A 24950-nucleotide genomic window follows, 5' to 3' on the forward strand; every position below is an offset into this window, starting at 1 on the left:
TACTCTAGCCAAGGGATTAGGGGCCCTCCACCATAAGAAGACGTTGCTGTAACCATGGAGGTGGCCCCTCTGGCTTATCACCACCCTTGTATTTATTTTTCTTCTCAAAAGGTGAATGCAAACGCTGGAATAGCCTTGGGAATACACAAATAGATAATCTGATCATGGAGGATGCTCTCTTGGCTTGCCCTGGCCTTCGCTGCTCTGTCTTTGAACCTAACTGACCTTGGGCACTGAAAACTTTAGGGACAGGCCTTCAAAGGTTCAGAGGGGGTTTGTGTCAACCAAGGAAGAAAAGACAGAAGCAGATGAAAATCCTGCGTGCACTTTAAGCCTGAAAAAATGGCACATTTAAAACAGAGATTGAACTCAAGCCTATCAGGCACCTTATGTTGTTTTACAAAGCTACTACCCTTTAAACAGAATCAATAAACACATCCTGTAAAATATGTCAAACATATTTTAACAAAGGTATATTTACATCTGTTTATTACTATTTACTACTCAGTTTTCATTAAATCTTCTTCTTTCAAAATGTCCAGCTAAGTACAAATTGCTACATTGACCTATTATTGTTGTGGCTTTAAGCTGGAAGAGTGGTGGGTAGGAACCAGTGGGTAGCTTGAATAGTAAAGGTTCAACACTTTGAATACACACAGCCTCGCTATTGCTATTTGCAATGGTGTTAGCACAGCGCATGCTGTGGGCGTATGAAAAGAGGTCCATTTTTAGCTCATTCAAGAGAATGTCTTCCATCTCAATCCCTGTTCAAATAAAAATCCGTAACACACTCCTGCTGTATATGCAGGCTGTACAAGAAATTGATCTTTAGTTATTTTGCACTGAAAGTATTCTATTTTTTTTTTGGTTGTTTTTTTTTTTCTCTCTTCACATTACCTACTCAATCAATAAAAAAAAAATAAAAAACAACTTTTAAAGGTTTTAGTTGCACCTACCGGCCTGATTTGTGGTGATGTTCACAGCAAAGAACTGAGGTGTATACGGGCTCTTGTTGGAAACTCCATTCACAGCCTGGATTTCAAAGCTGTACTGAGTATGAGCTTGCAGGTTTCGTACTGCCACACGGCGTTGTGTCAGGCCCAAGTGTCGTGGAGAGATGTCGACGTTGTCGTCACAGCGGGAGCACACCCCTCTCTCAGGGAGGCATTTCTTGCAGATGACATTGTAGAAGATGTCCTCCCGGCCCCCCATATCACGCGGTTCACTCCATTCCAGCACAAGAAAGGTTTCGTTGACAATTGAAATGACGTTGCGCGGGGCAGACGGAACGGCTGAAAAAGAGAGGTGGAAGGTGGGTTAGACGAAGAAAATAAACTTTAAATTAAGTTTTTACCAATTTAAAACTACACATTTTGTTTTTCTTTCGCTTCAATCAACTCATTTCTTTTTCAGTGATTTTTCCAGGGTCTTAGTTAATTCCTCACAAATTAAATATAGCTTCTCTCTTTCCCATAACAGGAAATAATTCCAGCAGTTCTTTAAGAAAAAAGTAGAAGAAGATAAAATTCAAATTGCATGCTTTTTTCCACTGTGTGTCTTTTTGTTTGTAAAGTGCTAGGGTGAACGAGTAAAAGACATTTATTTGTGGAGGCTGGCCAATTCTTAACCAAGTAGCAAAGTTTTATCTCTGGAAGCACTGTGGGGGGAATCAGCCCCCCACCTCATCAATCAGAAAGAGATCTATTTTTTTCTGACTAATAAATGAATTCCCCGTTATGTATTTTTCTCTGTAAACACAAGTTCCACTACTGGAATAACTGTTCATTTCAACTTGTTGAGGAGGACGGCCCCAGGAACACATGGGCACGCAGGAAGGGGAGTTGTGAGATGATAAAGCAAGCAATTGTACAGAGATTATTTTCATATGTGGAGGTTAGGGGGAGCATGGACCCACCCTTAGTGGTAAAATTTTCCATTACAGTTTTCCCAAATTAATTTGAAAAAAAATACAATTCTTAATATAATGTACATAATAGGCAAATATTTTAAGTGCTGTACAAAATATTTATTAATTAATTCATTGTTTTTTTAAAAACACTAGTATATGTTATTAGTGAAAAGTCCCAAACTTTTGAGTTTTTAGGTTGGTTCTTCTTCTGTTGCGCAACTCTTCTTCACAATGTAAACGGTGCGCTGACACAAGTTTTTGTAGTCAACAATATCAATTATATCACTAATCATCTTTGCATTATTTATTACACATATTGTGGTTTTGGCGAATCTTGAGATGGTCTATATATTCAATTTAATTCTTTTTGCCCCCCTGGCAAGAATCTCAAGCTCCTATGATATTTTTATTTATCAAACCTCATGAAGAAATGATACAAATTAACGGAAAAGGTTTATGAGACAACAAATGCAAGAGACAGTGTTTCATATTACCATAATAACTTGTGAATTTGGTGACGTAGTATGGTCATTGCCTAGTACTTACTTGTGCAAGGTGAGTCAGCAGAATCTGTGTCTGAGCGATAATAACCATTTCGACAGGAGCAAAGGCTGGCTGCTCCTGAGCTGGCACGGCTGTTAGGTGGGCATTGTATGCAGAAACTGTAGCCTTGTTTAGACTTGAAGGTGCCAGGATTACATGCTGATGGTGGAAGAAAGACAGAAAAGGAGAGTCAAGCATGAGTAATCACTTTGGCTAAATGGTATGATTTTAGAAATGTTTTTGTCATTTCAATTACAATGGAATAATTTGATCAGAAGTAATTGAGAAGGTAAAAAAAAAAAAAAAAACTAACAAACTAGCATTTATTTTGTGTGTTTTATTTGTGCATGTGTACATAGGTTTTGCTTTTTCCCCCTATAACTAATGATTCTTTTTGCTTGTAGCGTGTGCGTTTTCACTGAACTGTTTTATGAGAAAAATGAAGGCACGTTCAGAAGTATGCAGCTGCTTGAGAAAACAAAACATGTGTACTCGTGGCCCCTGCTAATCCAGATCACACAAAGTACTCTTGTAGTCACCGACTGCTTTTTATTGACCCTGACCTTTTTTTTCAAGAGTGAAAAACATGTAAACATTTACACATGGAGCATGAAAAAGCATACTTTTGTGTAGAACTATGCCTACACAGAGCCTCAATTCATTTATTCACAACACTGACTGCTTAGAAGTCCTTCTAAAAATATATACACATACAGTACTGTAGGTCTACGAGACCATACTAAAATGAAAACTGACCTCAGCATAGCCGTTTAGAACCTGGCTCTTGATAACATGGAGCCCTATTTTATCTGATGATTATGTTTCAAGACTTTAAAAATACCCTTTTTTCAATCCAAAAGAAGCTGTTTGAATGTTAAGACCTCAGGTGATGAGTAACAGACGTGCAGGGAACCCTGAAAGCACCGCTGTGATCCAAAATACTTTGGCAGACTACAAATCCTGCCCAAACGCTCTTGTTAAAGATAAATGAGTTTGCTGTGGTGTTTGATAAAAAGGCAGGGGAACCGAGGACAGGCAGTTTAGCTGACCGACTTGTGCTTTGCTTGGGAGAGTCAAGGACGCGCTGCAAATGTTTGACCCGCCGGATAGTGATTATCACAGTAGCTCGACAGTTGGATTTATGCTACCTGTAAAAAACAACCAAGGTTGGAGGTCAAATCTACACCAGACCACTTATTACTCCTGCTGTTTTCCCATCTCTGCAAGTTCAATATTAGCACAAAGCCACCAGTTAAATCCAACGTGTACATTTGCACAGACTCTGTTTACCCTTCCACCATTAATCAGAGTCATCCACTCCCCTGGCTAGCAGGAAGTAATGCCTGATAAACAGATAAGAAACAACCTGCAATTTGATCCAGTAGTAGAACAAGTCCTTAAATTACCTATCTGGTCACACACAGATGTATTTTGATTTACATAAGTAATAAAAATAAAACTCTGTAACTTTAAACTTTCAGGAAGCTGTTTCAGACTGGTATTCTAGCAATGAATGGCAAGACTTTATTCTGCTACCAAATCCTTTTCTAAAGGCAAGGTTTAAAGTGCTGATCAATCACTTTCAGTGAGAAAAAGGTTCATTCTTCTTCTTTCATCCATTTTGCTTTAAAGGAACCATTAAAGACGGAGGCCGAAAGAGAAACAACCAGGAAGAAAGCAAAGGGGTGGGGAGGCAGGAGAGGTGGAAGCATAGAAAATGCTAATCCTTCAGGAGTCATCCTCACACACCCCTCCTCCACTTCCTCAATCCTCTGTGTTTTATCCTTTCGTGCAGAACATAAAGCTTGAGAATCTGATTAAAATGTGGGCTGAAAATGGAAATAGTGCGGCAAGAAAAAGTACAAATATTGAGGGATGCACTGCTGAAGAAACGCAAAAAAGGTCTTAATATGTATAAAGTAATGGCGCTGACTGACAGAAACAGATTCCTTCTTATTATGAAAGCATAGGGAAAGTGAAGGAGAAATAAGTGATTAAAATAGTTTTTCTCCAATAAGTATTTTAGTAATTTAAGAAGACGTTTCAGGACTTTGTCACCAGTGTTAATTTTGTTGACTTAAAATTTTCATCATATTTTTTGTCAACTACATTTTTTCAACTAGACTATGACTAATTTAAAAAAATACATGTGAACAAAAAGGATATCAAATATATTGATATTTTCGTCAACTAATAAAAATGAAACATGTCACATGGGATGAAATCCAATCAGAACACATTGATCACATCAAATCTATCCATGTGTATTTACAAACAATACCATCCCATATCAGGTTGATAACGTAAACAAATCTTTACAAAAAAAACAACTTAAACTTATTTTATGCTTTATATTTTTGTCGACTGTACAGATTTAGTCCACTGAAATCTTAATGTAATTTAGTTGACTGAAACTAGACTATAACTGAAATAGTCTTGATAAACACATTTTGACTAAAACTAAGTTGCATTTTAGAAAAGACTAGAACTTAATCAAAATTTGCTGTTAAAATTAACACTGGTTGTCTTTCCAATTTTTACCATCAGTTACCAGAGGCAATAAAACATTTATTTTTACCCACAATCACCAAGCTTCACTTTCCTCTTCTCTTTCTTTCTAACATTGCAACATAACATTATCTTATCCATATCTATATCCACCCACTCTGTACTTGATCACTAATATAAATAGTGAATTAAATATATTAATTAAATTCTTTGTATTTTCAATCATAAAAATAATTATTCCAAGCATGTAACAATAATGCATGATTTAAATATACATATATACATCCTCAAATACGCTCCACCTACCGAGCAGATCAATAAAACAGCCAGCTCACACTGTTATTCCGCTGTCTCCATTTGACCTGTTTGCCCTTCATTCAACTTCACATTGCTGTCGCCTACCCCCCACCCCCACCCCCACACACATACACACGGATGTATTTTTTTATTTAACCCTTCAATGCTCGCTTTCTGTCATCTGCTCTCCATTCCTTTTGAGATGTAACTGTTTAAATTCACCTCTCCCTCCACCTCTGTGAACCCGTCATGTTTTCCATCAGAGCCAAAACCATCAGCTTCCCCGCTATCATAAATAAACTGCCTGGCCATTTAAGTAGCAACCAGCTGCGGGGCAAAAATGAAGGTCAGATGTACAAGCAGCCGCCTGCTGACACTGTCATCTTGCGTAAATTCTCCTGCTTTGTAATAAGTGGATTAATATGTGTAAGAAATCAAGGAAAATAAATGAACCAAATGGTTCTACTCAGTCACTCAGTGTGTCTTTAGAAGCAACATGTCAAGACATTGGGACTTAACGTTACTTAGACTTGAAGCACAAAATGTCTAAAAACAGGACATTAGTCATGTTTAATCAAGGTTTTTTGTTTAAAAATTAAAATAGATATACACCATAATTGACCTCCAATACTTTTTTCTGTTTAGATAAGTGCTAAACATCTGGATTGCTAAATGATTTAATCTTCGATTAACTTCAGCTAATTTCTTTAAAAACTTACCTTGGCATTGGGTATCTTTCATGGCTGGTTCAAACCCAGCAGAGCAAGTACAGGAACCAACAGGAACCATCCACTCCCCATCTCCATTGCAATAAAGTTTTAGTGGAACAGACACCTCCACAGCATTAGGGACACAAGTTCCAGGTGCAATAACCAATGACGTTGCCTCGGCACCAGTTGCTGTTTCTGGGAAAACTGCAAAGCTGGCGATTGTGGTGGAGCACTTCTTGTAGAACACCCTCACTGAGATTAGTGACATGCAAGCACCAAGGTCCTGGAAGGCCAAATAGAACCCAGCTCTGGACAGCGGTCCAAAACTCCGAACTTTTGTGTTGACCCGTCCTGACTCCAGCATGGAGAAACTCTCATCTGGAGCAATGGTGTCCACTTTCATGTAGGGATTTTCCATCCAAAAAGGACTGGTAGCCGTGGCTGAGTCTGAGTCAGATTCATAGTAAAAAAGGTTGAAGGTTTCTTTGCAGGAACCCGGTATATTAGGAATGCTGTTGCAGTCGCGCACTGTGAATTTCATCTCCACATATACGCGCAGTACATCTTTTCGAGGGATGAAGTCACTGCGTAGCCAGTTGTTTTGGTTGAGCTCACGTACATTGCAGACTTGGTACGTTCGAATTGGGTTCATGGCGTCATCGTAGCCACTCACTTCTTCCCACTGTGGAGAAAAATCATGAGAAACAAAGAGTTAGACATTGCAAATATGCTGGAAAACATAAAATTTTACAATAATAATAAAAGAAAATAGATATCATGATGTGCACAGTACACAACATTTCATTGCTTTTGTCATGATGGTCCTTTCAAACTTAGATTAGTTTACCGAACAGCCTGGGACGAGAACCGCAAATTCATCACAATTACAACAACCTGTCACCTCCTTGCCACTGAGCCACCACGGCATGTTTACCTCATATTTGTGTGGAAGCAGCAGCCATATTGCTTCACAACCAATTACTCTTCAATTATAGAGCAATGACTGTGACGTCCTCTAATGAAGGCTTGGAAAAGGAAGTAGTTAACCTTCATGCTTTTCTATTCTACTACTTTTCTGCATCTTACAGTGCTAGCACATTACTCATCAGAGGATTTGCTATATATTAAAATAAAGTACTTTTCAAACTTTGATTACTAGCATCACTAAATAAATGCAGGTAGGTTGGACTACATAAAAGGGTTGCTTACACTGTAATGTATTCATCAATCAGTAATGGGGACACCACGGTTAAATTATGTCACTTTAAACTGGGATCCCGGGTGGATCTGTGTGCCCTCCTTGAGAAAATCTCTTTCAAAATAGACATTTTATTTACATAGCACATTCACAAAGATTAAACCTTTAGTAATGACACAATCATGCGTTTAAGTACATTTATTAGAATAAAATTAGCAGCAAAAGACTTCTGGAACCAAAGTTTGCCTCTGAGCATTTTACACTCTCTGGTAAACAGGCACCAATTTGTTCTTCATAGTCAGTTGTTTCCCATCTGAGCTCTGAGTATCCTAATTAAAGCAGTGATATGGATGTGGTGAAGACAAGGCTATCAATCCTAAACCCTGGAGGCCAAGAGCAAGACAGATAGAGAATGGATGAAGTTTGGCTGTAGCATCAAAATGATGGCCTGACGAGAGCGAGCGAGAGAGCGAGGAAGCAACCAGCAATCGATAATCACTGGGCAGGTCAATGAGATCGCTAAAAGCATAAAGTGTCAATGGGTATTTAGTTAAGTGTAATAAATCAATTTCTGGAAAGGAGAACTACGGCTACAGTATCAATGTGTACACACTTTTTAATTTAAATATGCTCCTTGAAGTCTTTCTTGTATGTGCTTGCGCTGCACCAGTGAACACACACACACTGAGTGGCTGTTTACCAAGCTTCGATAAATGAAATAGAACATGCAAAAAGGGTCGAGTTTCTTGGCATCAATCTCCATCAAGGGGATTTGTAAGACTGCAGTCTGGTTCTCTTCTATTACATCTGTCTGCATTAAAGTCAAACCTTTCATATTCAGATGGCACTAAACAATGCTCCCAGGATGCACTTACCGTTGTTTGATATATTTTAGTTTAATTAATTGTATAGATCTTTGAAACTAAGACTGGGAAAAAATGAATAAAATAAAATAATATCTAGAGATTTAAAAAATAACAGTTGCATTTTGGATGTTTGTTCAATTAGTTAGCACTGGGTTAGGTCTTTACTATGTATGGTTATCTTGATGGGGTAGTGTCATTGGTTTACAATTTGACACTAAATGCTGACATATAATCAAGCTATATGATGTCCATTGCTTATGTGAAAAAAATCTCCAAGACATTTTTTTTTTAACTTGTTAAGGAGTTTTAGCCTGCTGGCGTTCTGTACATACTCTGTAATTCACTAACAATAGTAATTATCTCAACTAGCGAGCAAAGGCAGCAATATAACTATATATTGTTGTGAATGTTTGGATATGAAAAACCTTGCATGTGTCGATCCAGGTATGATGTGCACCCTGTTGTCAAGTGGAATTTCCCCTTCCCTTCCCTTCCCCATCTGGTTTGGCAGACAAATTGCATGGTTTATGTAAAACAATGCTCACATACTGAGTGAAAAAAAATGGAAATCCAAGAGGCAGCACAATTCGACCTTGGAATTTATGATGACATGCACACAAATGCATACCTGCACATGTGCCAACATATCAAAGCCAAAGATGGACATAGAGTAAGAAAACATTTGAAGAAAAACATTTTGGGTTTCACTCCCATCTACGCCAGTCACCGACTGTAAACCAAAATTTGTATCCTTTTTTTTTTTTTTTAATCAATTTCAAGATATTTTTGATAGTCTATTAATACTAGGAGTCCCTTTGTTTAGGGGTGTATTGAAAAGGCCACAATATTCATTAAGTTCATTAGAGAGGAAAAGATAAAGAAAAAAACTCTTTCAAGAAGGTTGTCTTATCTCTCTGCTAGTTGTTATTGTGGTAAATCTATAGTGACTCGCCACTGTCTTTCAATTTCTTGAAAGGGAGCATCTGGTCTACAGGTTCAGTTTAAAAAAAAAAGGGGGGGGGTGGTGCTTCTTTGCTGTGCTGCTGCATTGTTTCTCAATGAGTGGAAGAGGGGTGAGAGAGTCAAGGAAGATGGACAGAGAGGAGGAGGGAAAGGGTAAATAGAAGAGGAGAGTGCAAGCTATTAAAGTGTTTCTCTGGAAATTGTTAGGGTCAGGCTCCGTTGACGATTTTCTAGGAGAAGTACAATATCAGAATATAAAGAGGATTGTTGACATCCAACCACTTGAGAGACAGAACATGTAGTTTATTAGAATTGGAAATATAATACAATGAGGGTGCACAATTTGAAATTAGGATGTTGAGTTAGAGGACCACACAAAGGCAGAGAGAGCTGCAGGTCTTTGAAGTACTGACAAGAAGGACTCTAAACTCATTCTGCTCCTCTTTGGCCCATCGTGGAGACCACATGGAAAAGCAAGTTGAGTCTTTACCTGGAACTTTGTGTGAGGTGGATTTGGGCGTACACTGGGTCAACTCTGGGAAATATTTCAGCAGAGTTTAAAAAGGTTATTTAATGAGAAAACTGATGCTTTTTACATCTTTTAGGTGCAATGAGGCAAGAGGGAAAGGACCATCTGTGACTTGGACAGTCAGTCATATTTAGCCATGAATCTCATTTAGCTCACTGAAGGGGGCATAGGGTTGAATGCTTATTCATGTTTATCAATGGCCACGTTAACATGGGAGCTTTAATTCAGAAGTTAATTCCTCTTTAAACTGACCTTGTAAACACTTAATTCCAAATCCAAATGTAATTCCGAAATAAACTTTAATCCGAATTAGGTCTTATTCCGATCTTGTAAACACTTTATTCTGCTTTAGGTTAATTCTGGTCATTCTATGCATGCTCCACTTCTCGCAATGACGCGCTGGTGAAAACAGTTCTTATTATGTAGTCTTCTATGTTCTAGCCGAAAAGAAAAAAGTTTGTGTGTTTTATCGCAATAGTCCTGTCCAATCAGAACCCTTCCCAACCTGAATAAAGCCGAATAAATCTGTTTTCCATGCAAACATGAAGCAGAACACTGTAATTCAGAAAAATTAAATTCATAATAATTATTTCTGAATGAAAAAACAAGTCAAAGGTGTTTACTGAATTGAACTCATTATTGTTTAGCATGCAAATTAATCAGCTCACAAAAGCAATATGTTTGCTTGGTAAACCTTACCCCAGTCTCCGGATGTGCAGTCCAGGCTAATTCTGTCGTGGCCCACTTTGTATCCATCAGTGTCTCTGTAATTGAAGTAGGAAAAAAAAACAGCATTGTCAAACAAAGAACAACATTGACAGAGACATCAATAGAAAATTCAATAGTTTCACAATGATGTCATACAACTTTAAGCCTAGATAAAAGAAGTTCTTAGATAACCAGGGGAATACTTTGTAGGGAGAAGTGGCCTCCAAATGACATCCAATTCAATCAAACAAAGACATACTGTACTAGCCAAAAATATAATGCCAATAGGTGTTTGGTAAATGTGGCAGAAACCTGTGTAGTATATGTAGTAGAGGTTTAGTGTGTGATGGTTTATTGTGCCTCTTCATTTAGCTAATTAGCACCAATTAGATTCTTTCTCTAAACAACAGAAAGGAAACAACAGCAATCTCCGCTGAGATAGTTCCGCTTCCCCCGGGTCTGTTGAACCCCTCTGACACACTTAATAACACATGCATGCATTATGTGTCGTAAACCTCCACAAGATATACAACCCACCAGAAGGCTTGAATAGAGAGAGGGGGTAATAAAAATTAGACGTCACAAAAGAGGAGCTCTTGAGGTCAGCAGGCTTTCAGTTGGATTCAGTTTTAGTCAATACTCTAACGCGTACACACTTCAGGCTCCGCTGTTCTTTGCACCTATGTGTGGACTCACAAAGAATGCAGGAAAAACAGCAATACAAACAACTCTCAACCAAGTCCCCTTTCTTCTCTGCACTTTTAGCTCTCGTGTCTCAACTGGCAATGATACCACCTTTGCGACACCGCTGAAGGAAGACTATAAATGTGTTTTACTACCTGGCGCTCAAGGCACAATATGCAGCCACAGTTATTATCTCAACCGCTGTGCTGTTCTACAAGATAGTAAAAAATGATGAAACGGCACAGCTAGAAAGCACTGTCTCTGGTCATGAAGGGAGAGTGCAAAATATGGTAGAGCATTTTTACCAACCATGGCCTCACAAAAGAAGGCTCACTGTTTCATTTGCACCTTTATCAGACTTTTTTGAAGTTTTTTTTTTTTTTTTTTTAGTTAATCTGTACCGATAGTTTAGTTTTTTTTAATCAACTAAAATATCAACATGTCTACTAAATATCGAGTAGACGAAAACTATGACGAAAACTTTTACTGAGCAAAATGAACACCGTATGCAAACCAAACCTTTTGCAAATTACGACTGACATCCTTCCCGACTGTTGCTTCCTCATACTTTGAAAATAATCAACTCTCTGACATGTAAAAGCACCTACTCCACTGATTAGGGAAAAATTGACATCCAGAAGATGTTTTCTTTACATCTGAACACAAACAATCAGCTTCCAGATGTAGTTTTGGCTTGTTAAGAGCCATAAAATGCTCTGAAAGCTTTACTGTGAGCCAGTTCCTGCTGCACAGACTGTCAGTGAATAACTCTGGAAACTGAAATGAATATCATGAGCTCATAAAAAAAAAACAGGGTCACATTTAATCCGTCTAATTGTCTTTGTCACAAACAATTCATAGCTTTCTCTTTTTGGTCATTCTGTAATAAAATCTGTGATCTGGAAGCATTACTGCTTGAAAAAAAAATCATGAATGCATTTTGCTTTTGTCACTGAGGCCAACAAGGGCCAACTAGTGATTATATTTCAGACAGTGACAGTGTATATTAACTGAAGGTCTTTCCCTGACTCATACTATGACAACATGTGATTTGGGACTTGTTAGTGTGCAGGTAGGCAAGCTGATGGTGTGGTGAAAATGATACACCTCCACTGTCTGGCTATTGCTATTATAACTGGGCCTTGTGCATAGGACAACGGTTTGTCATTAAAGCTGACCTTGCTGAAAATGACAACACGTTGAAAGACAATGAGAGACATGGGGGACAACAGAGGGGGTGGCACAGTTGACAGAGAGAGAATGGCAAGCATAGACTACAAAGAGAGAGACGCACACACAACACAGACGGGGATGCACCTGTGCAATCTGACTCAGTGATTTCAACAGTGGACCATACAAGAGTGTGCGTGAATGCGTATGTGTGCGTGCAACAGACCCTCCACCTTTCTCAATGCATAAACCACATCACAGTGTTGTTGCATGACTGTCTCTCAGAGGATGTGTGTTTGTGTGTGCATGTGCAAAGCCCTTTATTGTGTCTAAAATGAAGCATCAATCCTGAGTCAATGGGCCAAAGCAAAAGCACCGAATGACCTCGACCTTAACCACCCACTTCTTTATTGCTGTGTGTGCATATGGATATCTTCCACGCTCATTTGTCTCTGCATTTGTGCGTGTCAGTATTTTTTATCTATTTTATTTTGGCTAATAGAAGAGCAAAAACACACTCAGGACTCAAAAAATGCAAATGCAGGCACAATGGATGAAATAAATATATATATATTTTTACAATAAACATACAAAGAAGCAACGCAGACAACCATTGAATGCTTCTAAAACTATCATGGCTGCTCACCTAATGGGCTTGTGGGAGGAAACGCAACATACAAAAAAAGGGGAAAGAAAACCAGACGGACAAGTCAGGGGAGAAGCTGCTGTTTGTCTGCTAGATGGTGCCTTGTACAAAGCCTTTAGTTGTCTGAATGCCATATACTTATTTTAGTCTCTCAAAAAAACAAACTAAAATATAAGCTGGGAAATGCATGTGCAAATATATTACTAAATACATAATGAAAGAGTGCTGTTTCCTCAATTTCCACATAAAAATCTCCAAAGTTGTTTTTTTGTTTGTTTAAAAAAATTAATAAAAAAATAGAGTTCAACATTGAGTCCACATAGACAGGCCAAAAAGAAAGAAAGACAAGGACCATGTTCCATTTGCATAACCATCATTAGAGGAAAATGGCGGTGACATTTGTTTTCTCGGTATTCTTTGACTGTGTGAGAAAAGTTTGAGAAATACGAGCAGACTTGTAAAGATCATATGTACAGCCAAATAAAAAGCTTATGCACACATACACACAAAAAACATACACACATGCATTAAAAAAACCAACCACTACATTCAAATCCCGTAATGACAGGGCAGGCCTAATAATAGAGGGCACTGGAGCATTCGTCCATATGGTCGCACAAACACACATGCACACACAGCAGCCAGAGTTACAAGCCTCTTAAACATGCCTTTTGTTCAAACCAGCGAACATCTTAAAACAAAAGAAAAAAAAAAAAGAAAACTGAAGGAAGAAAGGCTAATACTGGACGAAAGGAATGTGTAGTTGTGTTCTCAGGGTTAAGTCCCCAGGTTCCAAGCAGCAGACAGGTGAGAAATCTGGCTGTGATCTTGCCGCGCATGCTTTGAGCTTTTCAAGCACCTCCGTCTTTCTTATCAAGATTCTGTCAGATGACAATAGAGGACAAGGAGTGTCACGGCAGCCTTGAAGGTATGAGTAGAAGTTTTTAGCTAAATAGTTCTTCAAGCAGTAGGCTCCGTTCTCGAAAGAATCTCTTGTGGGATTTTTCTATTTTAAAGCTGAAATTAAATTAAAAATGACAAAAAACATGTTTTATTTTTCTGACAAATAAAAAAAGGTCCTTCAGGGTTGCCAAAATACTTTCCATTAGGCAGCTCTATTAGTTAATTATCCTCTCCCCACCTCTTCTGCGAGTTTCTTTTGTGGTGCTCTTCCACAGTCAAACAAACCAAGCACATGGCAACCTGGCACAGGGTAGCCACTCCATTAAAATACTATGCTGTCTGGTTGCCAAACACTCAAGCCTCTGTTTAGCCACAGAAACAGTGAAATGTGTCAACATTGAGAAAGAAGGACCCCACGCTCAACTTATTAGCACTATTAGCCTGATTGCTTTGTGTGCTATCATTGTTAGCCTCACTTTTGTCATCCATAGTGGAGCTTGCAGCAATGAAAGAGGAAAAGAGACACAGCGGTGAAAAAGAGAGCAGGAGGAGAGATTCCATTCAAATTCAAATCATCTGCACAGTCTTTTTGCCTTTGTGTGGGGCCAAAGGGCGATGATTAGACGAAGTCCCCTTCATTTTATGGCAAGACCTCCTCCTCAGCACCCACACACACACACTCGCTGCCACGGTAATTGGTTGCCGCGACATGGACAAGGCAAGGAGTTGATTCCTCTGTGGAATTCCTGAACGGACTTGCCTCCCATGACGACCCCTCCCCATTAGCACACACACACATACACGGAAACACACACACTTTACCCCAATACCACTCACTGTCAGTCATCTCACAATAGCCGTCACACAAGAGGTTTGTCGTGCATGTGTGTGTTTCCATGCATGTGTGTGTGTGTGTGCTAATGCTTTGTAAAAGAGCCCTTTTTTTTGCTTCCATTTGTTTGTTGTTTTCCCTTCAATAATTTATATTGTCATGACAAAGTCTTCCATCTGTTGCATAATATCTCCCCGTGGGCAAGTTTAAGGATTCCAAGTCTTTGCTTTCAGTTACTGTCACTGAGAGCCTGCCCTCAATTAGTATATTCTTGTTATAACATCCTTTGGAGCAACACGCCGTTCACATTTTGCACAATGTGACATTTTTTTCCGTTTTTGAGGTCAGTTTTAGGTTTATCTAATGACAATGCAAAGCTATTATATATATTCTTAAAACGTTATTTAGAAATAAAGCTTAATAGTAAATTGCAGGAAGGAATTTGGCCGTTTTAGGGCTCATATAGTCTCGTCCAGTTCCTGTACAACCACTGATAAAGACTTCTTGGCCCCTCCTTCTCGAGCCGTTTCTCTTATACTCCTTTCCGTTGTCTTGCTCTCATCTTTCTCCCCCCTCCCCATCCTGTTCCACTCTCCTAATTACAGAGAACAGAGTATCTAAGGAGCAGGTAGCCCTGAGGGCAGCTGTCTGCAAAACCAGGTGTGCCTCTTCGTGAGTGAAAACATATATGTCAGCGTGTGTGTGTGTGTGCGCGTGTGTGTGTGTAGCATTGGACGTTTGTATCGGGCTGTTTCTGATTTGGTTTCTCCTGCCCTGCAATAGCTTCCACTGTGGAGTGAAAATGAGAAATTGCTTTAAAGGTTAACACTGAGCAGTTAACGCACAAATGATTGTGAGATTGTGAGTTGTAATGTTATACGATATACAGTTTATTGATCATAGGAAGGAATCCTGGTGAAGCTCCGAAAAGACATGCTGGACTGACGATCTAACGCGCTGAATAGCACCTTTGGAGCCATTTGGCGTAAGAAAAGTCACTTTAAGTTTTTTCTTTTTTTTTTTACAGGTCATGGGTTTCTCTGTGAAGCAGCATCCACTGGGTGTCATTTAGAGCCTAACAGGTTAATCGGTGCGGCAAATTAATTGGCCAATTTTAGCTGTCACTGATGAATCCATCTGGTTATAATATGTAATTTATGTATTAACGTTTTTGTTGCGTTGAGATTATGTGGATCTGTGCTTTCTGGATTATAAGCCAACACATGAATTGGCATTAATGATTACAAAAAGTGAATTACTTCATTGTTTACAGTTACATTTAGCCTTTTCTTAATTTATCCATGTTTACTGTTTGAGATTTCAGCAAATTTATTTTGGAATATTTATTTTACATTTTATTATGGAAATACAGTTTGCCTTTTCTTATTTATCAGCAGCTTTAAAGTCCTTATGTTGACAGTGTTAGAAAGTAAAGTCCCTTAATTCAATTTAGTAGTATTTTGCTTCTTCGTCTTGAATCATATTTTGGTATTGTGGGTTCATGTACAGTATATATCCTGTGTACATCAATGTTTTTAATTCATATATCAGTTATCAGCTGATACATTGAACACTGGCTTTTTAAAACCCCTAATATCCGTATCGGCATCAACTCTAAAAATCCCGTATTGGTCATGCTCCAGTTCCATTCACCCTAAAACAAGATTTTTAGTGATAAGTTCTTTCTCAACCAGATTTATAATACTGAGATAAACTTCCATATCAAATCAAACTATGGTTGCCAGTGGTTCACATCCTGTTAGAAAGGCTCCAGATGTTTTAAGTTAGTAAACTTAGTCAATATTTCTTATTATTTGCATTCAATGTGTCCACCTTAATGTCAATTCTCCATCTTAAAGCTGATATTCAAAGTTTCAGAAATCTATGTTTATGATTCTTTTGAAATGCGAATAAAAACCTAACTAGTCTTTTACCATGGTCTACTGCCGGTGGTCATTCATATACGTCAATGTATATAAGTCCCACCTTCATCCTATAGACCCCTATACAAATGGAAATGATCGCTGTGATTGCCCAGCCATTAGGCTTCAACTTCCTGTAGCGGACACTGTCAATCAAAGTGAACTGTGCACGGAAACAAGGCCGCGCTTCACAAAAAGCAAACAGGTAAATATGATTTTGGCTCTTACCTGACCCATAGACATATCAATGTGACCCGATGCAACCTTGTTATGTTCCGCGATGCGCATGCAGAAAAGCAGAGGTGTGGCTTCTGGTAGATTGCAGAGGCAGTAGAAGGAAGTGAGGCTGTTTAGGGCGGGACATCGAGACCTTTCTCAGAAACTTTGGATAGCAGCTTTAAGAGCTTAACTCACGCGTTCCACCTTAACAGCGTAAATGCTGATCGATACCAGCTGCAGTGGAGAGTAAACAACGGTTAAGTTTACTTTCTTTCTCTTTAAAGTTCATTGTGCAGTGTGTGTCATTGCTGAACGCAAGTACACTAAATGGTTCATTATTGAGTGAGTGCCTACTGTAATGTTTGTCTCACATGTTATGATTGTGTGTTTGTCTGATATGACATCAGCCTACTGCCTAAGTTCACATTGTGTACTTTCTCTTTATATTTCTCTGTAGTTTAATGTAGAGCTTACGTACTTAGGTTAATGAGCATGTTACTAAATGTATAGCATTTATATTGTGTTGTTAAGTCTGCTGTCTTTTGGACATGCCCAACATACCTGTTTGTTAGCACCGCCATTTTGTTGTGTTGATTGACAGGTGCATCGCGGCCTGCCTTAGATCTCTAATTAAGCTAACTTGACGCCATTTAAGGCTGTAGAGAGACCTCTATTTTGTTATGGTTTATTGTAAGTTCATGTCTTAGTTGGGATTGCTGTGTATTTAGATTATATGCTGTGATAACCTGTGTATTATAATTACACAGTATTGCTGTTATGTGATATTGTGTATATTTTATTGTGGTATAATTGTCATGATTATTACTTGTCTGTATTCTACAGAACCACACACACTTCCACACACTCACATACGCACACAGCTGTACCCATCGTTCCAACCATCCTTATACCTGTTATTCACCTGTGCCTGCAATTATTGAGTCAACCGTTAAACTGCATCCCTTCAAATCCTGTAATTGTGTCCTGACCGACTGAAGCTTAAACACATAATGAACCAACCTTATATACAGTCTTTCAGTTAAGTCTACCCAACGCATCCCCTTTTAATGACAACTTTATCAGACTAAATATATTACTCTGGTGTGATGGTCTGGAATGAAACCAACATTTCCACATATACTCCAAAGCTTTCATCACAAAAACAAGTTGAAAATTCAAACTACTCAGAAATGTATCAAATAAATTTAATTTGGCATTTTGCTCAAAGTATTGCTTCATCACTTTGACTCTACCAGTTTGTATCCTAATCACTGCTTACATCTCTTCTGGAAAGGAATGTTCTTTTTACAACTGGTTATTTTTTTTTGGTAAATTAGCTTTGCCATCGTCAACCACTAGCGGGAAATGGGCAGAAGACCAGACTTTTGTAGGGACACGGGATGTTTACATCACCGAACCTGGAAACTATTGCCTCAAACTACAATAAGCAAGGAAATCTTACACTTAAAACATTTCATGGAAATTCTGAACAGTTCTCCCACAAGGTTTTATAGCTTTGTACAATTCATTCATTTCATTTTGAACACAACGCTGCTCACGAATTAGACTGGCAAACACAAACATGGTAGAACTTGTGCAGGACACCTCTGCGTGAGACGTCAAACTGCCATCATCTGATTTCCTGACAAGCTACTCGGCCAGCTGCGACTAAAAAATGCAAACTAGCAATCGAGTCGTAGGTTTGTTTCTACCTCGGGATCAGCATATGGAAATATGGGTCTCCGTGTCGAGCTTTGTTGGTAGTTGTATGCGTATTAAAAAAGATGCAGCATAAAAGAAGCTGTCTATAGCTGCGTGTCTGTTTTTATGTGATACAGTGCTTCTGTCACTACAGCCATGAATTCTTTTCATGTTACCTCACAATTCCCTGGGGGAACTTTACCTCGAGTACATGATTTTATGCTTAAAACAGAATTGTAAATAAACTGAAACCTCAGCATGCTTTGATTGATTTAGAAGCCTGAAACATAAATGAAAGCAATGCCTCCATCCAACACACGAGAACAGTTGTAGGTGCACAACTCCCATCAAATGACTTATTTGATGCACATAAGTAACAGAGGGAACATGCCTTTACACAAAGAGTCTTTCAACCTCAGAAACTATGCAATAGGCTTTACATTAAAAAGCCATTCCTTCTCAACGCACAGGTTCAGTGCCTTGCTAAAGAGCACTTCAACATTAAACGTACTGTGTCTCACAAAGGCTTTGAAACAAGATGAAATCGACGGCAATTTGTAAATCATCACTGTTCATAAACGGGCGCCTATTTAGGGCTTGTAATTGGTTTCGAACAATCGCCTCATTAAATGCTCACCTTCAAAAGAGAGGAGCATGAAAGAGTGGTGGAAGAGTAATGTGCTTGATGAGATAAAATCATGCCGATATTCTTTGATTTCCTGCTTTGCCTGGTCGAACCTGAGAACAACTGCAATTATTCCTGACTGAAAAGGTGTAATGAATAAATGGCACTCTTCTAAAAGCAGTCTTGAAAGAAATTTGGCAGACTCTATTTAATCAAATAATTTTAGGCTTCACTGATGTCGTGGTCAGAGAAGAACATTTTGTTTAAAAATGAAATTGACATTATATTAAAGATTGGTTGGCAATCTCTTTAAGCTTCTTATTAGATTCAGACAAGGGCAGAGGCAGGAGTGGATTGGGACAAAACTTTTGCCCTGGCATTTTCTGTCCAAACCTGTTATTAAGTCAGTAATGTTCAACATGTGGCTCTTTATGTCTTAATTTGAATTATTAATCCCCCATGAAACCTTAAAAGGGGAAATCTTTTTAACCCCTTTTTACTTGTCTTTTGGCCATTTTGCAGCTTCCTTTTCTTGGTCCAATTTTTGCCCCTTTTTAAAAGGTTCTGACACTTTTTTCAGACTTAAGGTATCTTTTCCTATTTTTTTTTAATCCATTTTTGCAAGTTCTTTTTGACACTTTTATCAGTTTGTTGTCCTTTGTTTAATTTTGTGGGCCACTTTTCATCCAAATAGGTTAACTTTTGCCCAATAAATACCACTTGTTTCCTTTTTTCCCTACATTTTGCCCTTTTTCACTATTGTTTGCCACATTTTGCCCATGTAAGCTACCCTTTGCCATCACATACCACCTGGTTCCTCTTATCTTGTCATTTTTTTGGGACCATTGGACACATTTTGGCCAACTGTTACCATGGCTGCCTCCACTCACTCGTCAAAAAATAAATAAAAAATGTAGCGGACCAGAACGGCCCACTTTGGGTCAACGGCCTACCAGGATGATGCCCAGTTTGCCAGATGGCCAGTCCACCCCTGGGCAGAGGTGTGGGTAAATATGAATGCCGCCCTCTACTTTCCATTGCTAGCCTGGACTCATTGTTAGAGTGAACTAAAAAAACATAAAAGGTGAATCACCTGCAGCAGGTGCAAAGGGAAAGCAAACATCGAAAAACAATTACATGACACAAACTACACTATCAGTGCGAGGCAGATTTATCTGATTTACAAAAACATACTTCTGGGAAGAGTTGGTAATGTCAACATAAGCAAAGTAGAGTAAAGAGCTAAACAGGAGTGAGAACAAAAGTTGTCTGCTCTGGGTGTGGCAGCTTGCTATTTAATAGTGATTCTGATACACAATAATGTGTGTGTGAGTCTCAGCAGGCTGGAACAAAAGCTTGAGAAAAAAAAACCTAGTGGGGAAAAGTAAGTCAAGGGAAAAATTGGGAGGGAAGAGGGTGCAAGAAATGGAACGGCAAGAGAAAAGAAGAGATATTCAGTAGAGACAAAGCAAGGGGGGGGGGCAGAGGAAAGTGTTGGGAATGAAAGGCAAGTGGGGCCGGTAAGGTAACAAAAGAAGGGAGCAATGGTGAGTGGAGAACAGAGAGGACAGAGGAGAAGGGGGAAGAAGAGCTGCTACATGTTCTCTGTGCATTCACCAATATCCCTGCCATGCTTTCACTGCAACTGTTTTTGGCGTGCTGACTCCCAGAGGCCCCCAGTGACTGTGTGTGTGTATGTTTGTGATGGAGCCTGAATATGCTTACCATGCCACAGTTGCCACCCAATTGGAACTGCTTTTGCACATTCTACTCTGTGGTTCTTAAAAAATGTCTTCCTACATTTCCTACCCTGCTCCACTCTTCGGAACGTCCTTTTACAAACCGAGGCATCAATTCAAAACAGCATCTTAGCTCAATCAACTTATTCCCATACCTAAAACTGTGACAACAGTGCATGTCCTTAGAAGGGTTGGTGTATATTTGTATAGGAAACATCTAAGTGGTGCAGAGAATAGACATTTCATTTGCCAACAACAACAGCAGCACTCGCACTGTGAAATTTAAGGTGTATTTGCTACAGTAGATAAAAGGCCGCTTATTATCTCAGTAAAGCAGAGGCACCAGCAGCATTAACATACACACGCACAGAGAATCCCACACTCGTATTCAATGGGAGATGAGCTATTGTGCAATTACTTCACAGATATAATAGCAGGTTTCAGATCATTTTGTGTGTCAGGGAGGCTGACTCAACAAAAAACAATGTTCATGAAAATTCATACTGTACACTTACTCATGTTCATGACTACAAATACACACACACAGACACAGACACGCACACACAAATCCTGTCGGTTCATTGTGGGTGTGCCTAGAATGAGCTAGAACTGGGCACTGAATGAAAGCTGTGGCTTTTTGAATGGCTGAGCAGCACAAGAAAAGGGCTTAGCGCCCAACTTTGCCATCCTGTTTCAACAACCCCACTGAGGCTCGCTGACAAAAACATAGCCTCTCTCTCTCTCTCTCTCTCTCCCTGCTCCCTCTGGCATTCTCTGTCTGTGTCCTTCAACCATTGTTTCTCTTAATACAGTTGCTGCTAATACAGTCATCTGCCAACATGTTAGATCACCTTACAATGTACTTCCACAGGAACACGGCACTATTGCTCTGAATCTAATTAAAAATAACCACTTCCGGATACACCCAGATCAGCTGGCTTCCTTGGCCCAAATGTGGTCCACATTTTCCACATGCCAGTGGCTTCCAATTACTTTAAAACTGTTTAAATACTACTGTGGTGGTTCAGATCAGAGGTTTCTTCACTACTTTGACTCAGGAACCTTTAAGACAGCAGCCGCTAAATGCTTGTTCATGTGGATCTTGTTGGGTTCTTTCTTTCTTACTGTGGACTCTATATTTTGTTGAGTGCTTTGAGATGACTTTGTTGTGATTTGCGCTATTTAAATAAAGTTGAATTGAATTGGATTGGATTGAAAAACAAAATATGACCCATTAAAACAGACATAGGAGGCAACTGGCGGCTCCAGGGCCACATGCGGCCCTCGGCCTAATTATGGACGGCCCCCAAATCAAAATTGTAATTCATGAAGTGTGGAAGTTATATGAATCCCAACATAACACACAAAACTCCAAAATTGCGAAAAAAATGTCAACAAACGTACACAAGATGATAACAGACACACTAAACAATCACTAATACCTAGTACTCATGACTACAAAAAATAAAACATATACACAAGGACTTCAAAGACACACAAAATGACATCGAAATTGGAGAAATTGACAGAAAAAAACACAAAATGACAACAATAGCACAAAAAATATAACAAACACACATAATGACTTGAAAAACACACAAAAAGGCAACAACAATTTGCCATGTTGACAAGAAAATGCCAAAAAGAATTGGAAAAACACACGAAATGTCACCAAGACAACCCACTCGAAAGGATTACAAAGACAAAACCTGTTGTTGTTTCCTGTATTAATGTTTTATTCTAAATGCTGACATGAATGTTGATAATGTGGCCCTCGAGTCAGACAATCACATTTCTGTGGCCCCTGCTCTGATTGCCCATCTCTGCATTAAAAGAACCAGAAAAGAAACAAGGGTCTTCCCCCATTTGAAAGGATTCCAATGAGACTCTTTTAGGTATCATTTGTCTCATCAAGACAAGTACTGATGATTTATGAAGATATTCTGGCCTAATTATTACCGCCAGTCATGGTGATTTTCACAGGTATGCCTTCACTTATCTGTTATGTAAAAAGTCGGAAGTGATGAGGGGAAAAAAGTCATTATAATGGGCTGTGCCTGAGCAGCACATATATCATCGCTCCCCAACCCCCACTAACTTATCCTTGATTTTCAAAGGGAGGATGAGAAGGACCAGGTGACGCACAGACCTCACATCTGCTTGTTAAGCATGCAAAGGGCTTGTTAGAGTTTACCCGCTTGCCCAGCCATTAGACATCGAGAAGAGAACAAAAGGAAGGTTAAGTCAGTTAAAGACAGGAATGCAACCTGCCAGGTCGGGGCTCAGTGGGTCTGTGTGACAGACAGAGACAGACTCTCTCTAATGCACACACCCTTTCTGTAACAGCCAGTAAAACCCTTCTACAAAGTCATCACATTAATACAGTCTCTTTCTTTTCATAACCCAGATCTAAGATGAGAATTGTTCCGAGATTAAACTAATCTAATACACAGTTTTACGGCTACAGACTAAAACAGAAACCTAGATCTCCTTGATTTGCTGTTTAAAAAAAAACACTATGAAACAACAGACAGGCTAAACTAGGTTAGAGGCGTCATATTGTTTTCTTACTTCCCCTTACTAATCCTTCTCCCTTTTACTTTTCTCTCTTATGTGTCTAGCTATAGTTTCACTGTCACTCATAATATTTTCCCTTTGTGGTGTGGGTTTGCCTACATAATACTTAATCCTGTTTGAAACGGAAGAATCCTCCCTGCATTAAATACCTGAACAGCACTAGTATGACATGAATAAACAGCTGAAAAAGAAAAAAAAATGATAGGTGAGAAAGCTGTACTGGACTAGATACTTTCAAATTTAGTGAACACATATTTCTGGTATTTATATGTTATTGAGATTATAAAAGTGAACAGATATATTTGTTGGTGTATATATATATATATTTTTTACCCGTTGCTTGTTGCCACTGAGAATAAGGTTAGACAGTCACAGAGTTAATTAATTTCACACTTGGCTTTAGTAATAACTTGACTTGTTGGACCTCATCTGCACAAATGGACTTTGCTGCTTTAGCAGCCAGAAGTATCAGTAATGAACTGACCAAGAGAACAGCAGAGAGGCCATAAAAATCTTTAAACATGGCGGTGTCACTGCTAATATCTACTTAACCTCACATGTATATTACATTCATATTTAAGCCATTTTACTGCACTGTTAATGTAGTGGCTCTGTAGAACAGGTTTCTGATTTCAATTCTTGTTCTTTAGGAAGATGAAAACTGAATAAAAAGGAATGTCTGATTTAATAATACGAGAAAAAACCTTATTAACTGTATAAATAATGCTACTGGATAGAAAAAAGGAGGAAAAAATCAATAGTTGGTGTTGTAGGCTTTACTTTAAATTATTAGCTATATCACTTCTGAGGCATCATTAGAATAAAGAGTATAGACTTTTAATAGTAAACCAGAAAATTGCTTGCATACACTTAATGTAAAGTGTCATATTCTCACATTAAGAAGTTTCATAATGAGCAATTCATTAAAAATAGATTTAAAATTCATTTAAATCATTTTGGGTTTTTTTTTTTCAATTGTTTTATTAATACAAGAACATTTCTGTAAATAGGGGAAAGCAAATTGAATGTGACTGATGACGGTGGGGCTTAAAAAGCTGCAACCACAGACTAGAGCCTCAAGTATCCACACTGCAAAACTCTCAACCACGCTCAGCATTATCTGGTCAGCCTCATGGTCAGGGATTAGTGTGGTCCCAAACGTTATTACTTATTAATGTATTTAACCTATAGGAGAAGCCACTCATTAGGCAGTTACAGCTCAGAAGCCCGACTCTGGCCAAATATGAAGAAATTGAGAGATGGGCAGACAGACATCGCTGCTGAGGACCATATGGCAGGGGGCTTCCAGAGCCCTGCTTCAATTATATTAAGACCTGTGTGCATTGGCATGACACACAGAGGGACTCAGACTGCAACAGCAGAGAAAGAAGAAGAATTAATCATACAATAGTTAGTAACACACATGGACACACACAGATGCAATTAATATTTACACACATACAGACTGGATAGAACTGTGGGCTCAATATTTAAATTGTTCATATAAAAAATGCATAACATGAACATTTTGGGTTGGGACACTGGAAATAGAAACTTGTCTTGAAGCTACACCTGATCATTTGAATCAAACAATATTTACACCAAAAGGAAAGAAAAAATGTTGACATTGCCGCGTGAAAGTTTGTTTTCATCTCCAACCTAAACACTTAGTTTGTTGACATTTTCATGCATTACATTGTT

General features: G+C 38.7%; 1 protein-coding gene across 6 annotated transcripts in view; it reads right to left on the minus strand.

The window, feature by feature from the left end:
- Nucleotides 1–24950, minus strand: part of ephb3b (eph receptor B3b) — a 58578-nt gene that overhangs the window by 16619 nt on the left and 17009 nt on the right. For all 6 annotated transcript variants that reach the window (XM_028444256.1, XM_028444253.1, XM_028444252.1 and 3 more), the window contains exons 2-5: nucleotides 10223–10287; nucleotides 5977–6649; nucleotides 2456–2611; nucleotides 957–1292 (exon numbers count right to left, since the gene is read on the minus strand). In XM_028444256.1, the coding sequence (XP_028300057.1) occupies nucleotides 957–1292; nucleotides 2456–2611; nucleotides 5977–6649; nucleotides 10223–10287 (1230 nt within the window). The remainder of the gene's footprint in view (nucleotides 1–956; nucleotides 1293–2455; nucleotides 2612–5976; nucleotides 6650–10222; nucleotides 10288–24950) is intronic.

The sequence above is a fragment of the Gouania willdenowi genome, chromosome 4 (genome assembly GCF_900634775.1).
Source record: "Gouania willdenowi chromosome 4, fGouWil2.1, whole genome shotgun sequence".
NCBI classification, from domain to species: domain Eukaryota; kingdom Metazoa; phylum Chordata; class Actinopteri; order Blenniiformes; family Gobiesocidae; genus Gouania; species Gouania willdenowi.